Consider the following 7,375-nt stretch of genomic DNA (forward strand, 5'->3'; position numbering starts at 1 on the left):
TAATCTTTTAGGAGGTCCACCTTCTCTGACCTTGCTGCTGAAGAGCTTCTCCTCTATTGTCCTGCACATCCACCTCTAGACATGTCCAACATCTCACTCCAAAGGCTACTGAAGAGGGTCTAGCTGAAGTGTCACTCACAGGTCGGCTGAACCAAGGTAGTTTGATAACAGGAGGCGGCATGATGTCACAAGGCTGAAGCCAGGCTTCACCCAAGGCGTTTTTAATTCTCCCCAATGCAGCTGCTGCCATCTTGGTACACCCAAAACTGAGATTGATAAGGCAACAAGCTCCACCTCCTGGCTTCAGCCCACATAATGGGCCAGATAGGCTCATGTCATCTCCAGTTATCAAACCTCCTTGGGCTGCTCACATGCCACCTTTGCCTGCTGTGATGCTAAGGCATCCATTGTCAAGAGGTTTATACCAACACTGGTAGCTGTACTGGACTATATATATATATGTGGTGGGAAGCTGGGTGATCCAGACTTGCTCAGTAATGAGGAATGATGTCTGGAGTGTTTTGTCTTCTTAAAAGCTGATTCAAACACCACTGATTGGTGGAGGAGCTGGATTATCCTGGAGAGGCTTGTATTTTGAATCTGGTTTTCTAGCCACTAAAACACAGTAACATAGTAGATGACGGCAGAAAAAGACCTGCTACTTTTTGTGTATACCCTACTTTGATTTGTACCTGTGCTCTTCAGGGCACAGACCGTATAAGTCTGCCCAGCACTATTCCCACCTCCCACCTCCCAACCACCAGCCCCACCTCCCAACCACCGGCTCTGGCACAGGCACAGACCGTATAAGTCTGCCCAGCACTATCCTCACCTCCCAACCACCAGCCCTGCCTCCCAGCCACCGGCTCTGGCACAGACCGTACAAGTTTGTCCAGCACTATCCCCGCCTCCCAACCACCAGTCCCGCTTCCCACCACCGGCTCTGGCACAGACCGTACAAGTCTGCCCAGCACTATCCCCGCCTCCCAACCACCAGCCCCGCCTCCCGATCTTGACTAAGCTCCTGAGGATCCATTCCTTCGGCACATGAAACCGGGCTTTGCCTCAGTCTAAGCCGTGACTGTTCTAGCAGCCTAGGCGTGGATACAGTCGCTACTTCCTCTATGGATCCCAAGAACATCCTTCCTAGTTCTCGTTACTTCTGTAATGGACAGGAGACCACTGCCATCATCCTGTAAATGGAACTTTGTAAGTCGAAGTGCTTTGAAAATACTCCTCATAGTGGCACAGTGCTGACAAGTTACTCACATCACAGTCTGGACTGTGGCATCTGTAACAGATACTGTGATTGCACATTCTTCTGCTGTACCTATATGCCTTGAAGCCACTCACTGCATCTGCCACAGCAAAGAACCTGCTGGTGAGAGGAGGTATGGATGCTCTCATTTCTCTTTTCTTGATTTTTGTTTTATTTAACTGGTTAACAAGTGGGAGAGGGGGCTGCGGATCTGCTAACATGTTTCACAGAACAGAGAAAAGAATTGTCCCTCACAGTTCCACCCATCCCCCCCAAAAACATAAAAATTACATGTGTGCAGGAATTCAGACAGAAAACAAAACTAGGGTTTTTACATGAAGGAGAGGCTGCTTTTTGTTTTTCTAATCCCTGTCTCATCTGTGCTGGTGCCATCAAATGACACAGCCCATATAACTATTACAAAAAAAAGCATATCTTATTTGTGTTTTATGCAGATTTTTACCTATATAAGAACAATGATCGATAAAAAGCCAAGAAGATACACTTTTCCAGTCAGTTTGTGAGAGATAAACCACCCTTAGGGTAACTGAACCAGAACTACTGTAGTATGGCTGAAACGTTGAACAATGGGGCTGGGATGTAACTGGACCACTGCACTGCCTCCATCTGCAACCCGGAAAGCAAGAGCGCTTGAAACTCCCGGAGCAACACAACACCCTGCCTGTCACAGCATCGCCACGCACAGTGGCAAGTTTTTCAATAAAATCGTTTTGAAAACCAAACCCCAGAAAAATACCTGGTTCTGCCAAGCTCCACAATACAGCAGCCATAGTCCGTTCCAAAGGAGATTTTGATATTTCTGTAGTCATACGTTTCTCGTCCATCTAGACGCTAGAAGATGAAAGATTCACAGGTTAAAATTGATCCCAAAGCTAGGACTGACTTTTATGTAGTTAACCTGGCCGGTAAAGGGCTGAATATTGGTACTTACCAGCCAAGTGCAGACTCCATCCCTTGAACACCCCCAAAATAGCCTGTTTTCAGTTTGGTACTAACCAGTTAAGTGCGGCTGAACATTAGCGATTTAATGTCTAGGATCCATTTCTGGCTGGTTAAATCGCTTTGAATATTGACCTCCCCCTCCACACACACACACACAGTTCAAATGGTGGCCATGTTACTCACTGTTAACATTTATATATGTATTATACTTTACTATTTATTGCATTCTTGTTTACATAGTAACATAGTAGATGATGGCAGTAAAAGACCTGCACGGTCCATCCAGTCTGCCCAACAGGATAAACTCACATGTGCTACTTTTTGTGTATATCTTACCTTGATTTGTACCTGTCCTTTTCAGGGCACAGACCGTATAAGTCTGCCCAGCACTATCCCCGCCCCCCCAACCACCAGCCCCGCCTCCCACCACTGGTTCTGGCACAGACCGTATAAATCTGCCCAGCACTATCCCCGCCTCCCAACCACCAGTCCCGCCTCCCACCACCAGCTCTGGCACAGACCGTATAAGTCTGCCCAGCACTAACCCTGTCTCCCAACCATATTTGAACTGCCCAGAATTTCAGTTAGACAATTCATAAATTAAAATAAAGGTATGGCCAGCATTCGGAGGACCTCATGGATTTTTCTGAAGATAACTTATCGATACCAAATGGTATGATCAAAAAGCCTGAACTATAGTCTATGTGTTTCTGTAGAAAGCCAGTGGATCCTTGACTAAGTTCCAGTGCATCAGACTTTACAAGATCATGTTGCACCTCAATAAAACCAATTCTGCTAACGCTATGGGCTGCATATTTTTCATATAAGTACGTAAGTTTTGCCATACTAGGCAAGACCAAAGGTCCATCAAGCCCAGCATCCTGTTTCCAACAGTGGCCAATCCAGGTCACAAATACCTGGCAAGATCCCAAAAAAGTACAAAACATTATATACTGCTTAACCCAGAAATAGTGGATTCCCCAAGTCTATTTAATAATGGTCTGTGGACTTTTTCCTTTAGAAAGCCACCCAAACCTTTTTAAAACTCTGCTAAGCTAACTGCCTTTACCACATTCTCTGGCAACGAATTCCAGAGTTTAATTACACATTGAGTGAAGAAAGTTTTTCTACTACTACTACTTAACATTTCTAGAGCGCTACTAGGGTTACGCAGCGCTGTACAAAATAAACAAAGAAGGACAGTCCCTGCTCAAATGAGCTTACAATCTAAAGAACGAAATGTCAAGTTGGGCAGTCTAGATTTCCTGGGTAGAGGTGTAGAGGTTAGGTGCCGAAGGCGACATTGAAGAGATGGGCTTTGAGCAATGATTTGAAGATGGGCAGGGAGGGGGCTGGTGTATGGGCTCGGGGAGTTTGTTCCACGCGTGGGGTGAGGCGAGGCAGAAAGGGCGGAGCCTGGAGTTGGCGGTGGTGGAGAAGGGTACTGAAAGGAGGGATTTGTCTTGAGAGCGGAGGTTACGGGTAGGAACGTAAGGGGAGATGAGGGTTGAGAGGTAAGGAGGGGCTGCAGATCGAGTACATTTGTAGGTTAGTAGCAGAAGCTTGAATTGAATGCGGTACCTGATCGGAAGCCAATGAAGTGACTTGAGGAGAGGGGTGATGTGAGTGTATCGGTTCAGGCGGAAGATAAGTTTGTTTTAAATGTACTACATTGTAGCTTCATCGCATGGCCCCTAGTCCTAGTATTTTTGGAAAGCGTAAACAGACGCTTCACATCTACCCGTTCAACTCCACTCATTATTTTATAGACCTCTATCATATCTCCTTCTCAGCTGCCTTTTCTCCAAGCTGAAGAGCCCTAGCCGCTTTAGCCTTTCCTCCTAGGGAAGTCGTCCCATCCCCTTTATCATTTTCGTTGCCCTTCTCTGTACCTTTTCTAATTCCACTATATCTTTTTTGAGATGCGGTGACCAGAATTGAACACAATATTCGAGGTGTGGTCACACCATGGAGCGATACAAAGGCATTATAACGTCCTCATTTTTGTTTTCCTTTCCTTTCCTAATAATACCTATATGATACAGGAGTGGGGGTGGGATGCTGATCTGAGGCTACAGATAGCAAAAGCAGGCATAAAGTGGCTGGTGGTGGGGGTGGAAGAAAGGCAGGGTCTGATGCTAGGGCTCAGGGGAACAGGTTGGTGAAGGCATCTGGCTCTGGGGGGAGGGAGCACTCAGTACCCTTCTCCACCACCGCGCCAACTCCAGGCTCCGCTCATTCTGCCTCGCCTCACCCTATGCTTGGAACAACCTTCCTGAACCCTTACACCAAGCCCCCTCCCTGCCCGTCTTCAAGTCTTTGCTTAAAGCCCACCTCTTCAATGCTGCGTTCGGCACCTAACCCTTACCGTTCAGTGAATCCAGACTGCCCCAATTTGACTGCCCCTATCGGACCGACCGTTCACTTGTCTATTAGATTGTAAGCTCTTTGAGCAGGGATTGTCTCTCTTTGTTAAATTGTACAGCGCTGCGTAACCCTAGTAGCGCTCTAGAAATGTTAAGTAGTAGTAGTATTACATATAGCAGTGATTTAAGCAGAGCTGAGATTGTGATGTCATAATGCCTCATTCCACCAATGCCTAAGAGCCAACCTCATCAGTGATGTCACAATGGCTTGACTGTCCTATACTTGGCTCAAAGCAGTGATTTAACCAGAGCTGACATTGTGATGTCATAATGCCTCAGTCCACCAATGCCTAAGAGCCAACCTCATCAGTGATGTCACAATGGCTTGATTGGCCTATATTTGTCTCACTCTTATCTATTAGATTGTAAGCTCCTTTGAGCAGGGACTGTCCTTCTTTGTTAAATTGTACAGCGCTGCGTAACCCTAGTAGCGCTCTAGAAATGTTAAGTAGTAGTTAGTAGTAGTAGGATGAGATTAATGAGCCAAGTGAAGAAGTGTAGATCTTTTTTGAGATGCAGCGACCTGAATTGAACACAATATTCGAGGTGTGGTCACACCATGGAGCGATACAAAGGCATTATAAGGTCCTCATTTTTGTTTTCCTTTCCTTTCCTAATAATACCTATATGATACAGGAGTGGGGGTGGGATGCTGATCTGAGGCTACAGATAGCAAAAGCAGGCATAAAGTGGCTGGTGGTGGGGGTGGAAGAAAGGCAGGGTCTGATGCTAGGGCTCAGGGGAACAGGTTGGTGAAGGCATCTGGCTCTGGGGGGAGGGAGCACTCGGTACCCTTCTCCACCACCGCGCCAACTCCAGGCTCCGCTCATTCTGCCTCGCCTCACCCTATGCTTGGAACAACCTTCCTGAACCCTTACACCAAGCCCCCTCCCTGCCCGTCTTCAAGTCTTTGCTTAAAGCCCACCTCTTCAATGCTGCGTTCGGCACCTAACCCTTACCGTTCAGTGAATCCAGACTGCCCCAATTTGACTGCCCCTATCGGACCGACCGTTCACTTGTCTATTAGATTGTAAGCTCTTTGAGCAGGGATTGTCTCTCTTTGTTAAATTGTACAGCGCTGCGTAACCCTAGTAGCGCTCTAGAAATGTTAAGTAGTAGTAGTATTACATATAGCAGTGATTTAAGCAGAGCTGAGATTGTGATGTCATAATGCCTCATTCCACCAATGCCTAAGAGCCAACCTCATCAGTGATGTCACAATGGCTTGACTGTCCTATACTTGGCTCAAAGCAGTGATTTAACCAGAGCTGACATTGTGATGTCATAATGCCTCAGTCCACCAATGCCTAAGAGCCAACCTCATCAGTGATGTCACAATGGCTTGATTGGCCTATATTTGTCTCACTCTTATCTATTAGATTGTAAGCTCCTTTGAGCAGGGACTGTCCTTCTTTGTTAAATTGTACAGCGCTGCGTAACCCTAGTAGCGCTCTAGAAATGTTAAGTAGTAGTTAGTAGTAGTAGGATGAGATTAATGAGCCAAGTGAAGAAGTGTAGATCTTTTTTGAGATGCAGCGACCTGAATTGAACACAATATTCGAGGTGTGGTCACACCATGGAGCGATACAAAGGCATTATAAGGTCCTCATTTTTGTTTTCCTTTCCTTTCCTAATAATACCTATATGATACAGGAGTGGGGGTGGGATGCTGATCTGAGGCTACAGATAGCAAAAGCAGGCATAAAGTGGCTGGTGGTGGGGGTGGAAGAAAGGCAGGGTCTGATGCTGGGGCTCAGGGGAACAGGTTGGTGAAGGCATCTGGCTCTGGGGGGAGGGAGCCGGGGGCTAAGGGGTGGTGGTGGTGGGGGTGGTGGTGGGTGGGGTGAAGGAAGGAGGAAAGGGCAAGGTGGAGACATTTGCCTCCCCCTCACATAAAGCCCAGGAGGGTGGGACACAGTCGTTTAGCTCCTAAGCTCCTCGGGGCAGGGACATGCTCGTCGCCGCTGCTAAGTCTCGATCCGGGTGTGGGGGGGGTCTCACCTTGCCCTCCCTGATCGCTTTCAGCAGGAAGCTCTTCTCGCAATTGGACAGCGGCGGCTCCCGCATGGCTGAGTGTATCGTCGCCTCGATCCCGCTTAGCGCATCGGCGGCAGATTCGGAACTAATCTGTCCCTCGCGAGCCCCCGTCCGCGTCCTCTCTGCACTCTGTGCGCAGGCGCGAGTCGCTCACGTTGGCGTCATTACAGAGCGCACCGCCGCAGGCGGCTTCAGCTAAGCAGGTTTAATAAACAGGAGTGGATGGAAGGGCCACTGTAAACAAGGAAGCCAATTAGGACAATCTAAGCTTCCCCGTCCCAGGGCAGCCGTCATCCCCGTTCACTCAAAACAAAGCAAGCAAACCTATGAGCTGCTGCATCCATGTTGACATTCTTAATTGTTATTTCATCTCACTTATTTTTTGTGCAGCGTATGGATGTGCACAGAGGAAGTATAATAACAGAATAACTTTTCATAAATTGAGTGTATAAATGATCTAGAGATGGGAGTAACTAGTGAGGTAATTAAATGTGCTGATGACAAAGTTATTGAAAGTTGTGAAATCTTCTCCTCTACTGCTAATTTTAGACTCCTTTCCTTTCGTCTTGCTGCACCCCACGCCTGGAATAGCCCGAGCCTGTACGTCTAGCCCCAACTTTGGCCGTTTTCAAGTGCAAACTTAAAGCCCACCTCTTTACCACTGCTCACTTGCCCTGTCCTTTATCCTCAC

The 7,375-nt window shown here is 47.4% G+C and overlaps 1 protein-coding gene across 1 annotated transcript in view; it reads right to left on the reverse strand.

Annotated features, from left to right (window-relative positions):
* Positions 1 to 6,794, reverse strand: part of EXOSC9 (exosome component 9) — a 49,781-nt gene extending 42,987 nt beyond the window's left edge. The window contains exons 1-2 of the mRNA XM_030191779.1: positions 6,649 to 6,794; positions 2,016 to 2,110 (exon numbers count right to left, since the gene is read on the reverse strand). Of these exons, the coding sequence (XP_030047639.1) occupies positions 2,016 to 2,110; positions 6,649 to 6,714 (161 nt within the window). The 5' untranslated portion in view covers positions 6,715 to 6,794. The remainder of the gene's footprint in view (positions 1 to 2,015; positions 2,111 to 6,648) is intronic.
* Between the last annotated feature and the right edge of the window lie 581 nt (positions 6,795 to 7,375).

The sequence above is a fragment of the Microcaecilia unicolor genome, chromosome 2, assembly GCF_901765095.1.
Source record: "Microcaecilia unicolor chromosome 2, aMicUni1.1, whole genome shotgun sequence".
Taxonomy (NCBI): domain Eukaryota; kingdom Metazoa; phylum Chordata; class Amphibia; order Gymnophiona; family Siphonopidae; genus Microcaecilia; species Microcaecilia unicolor.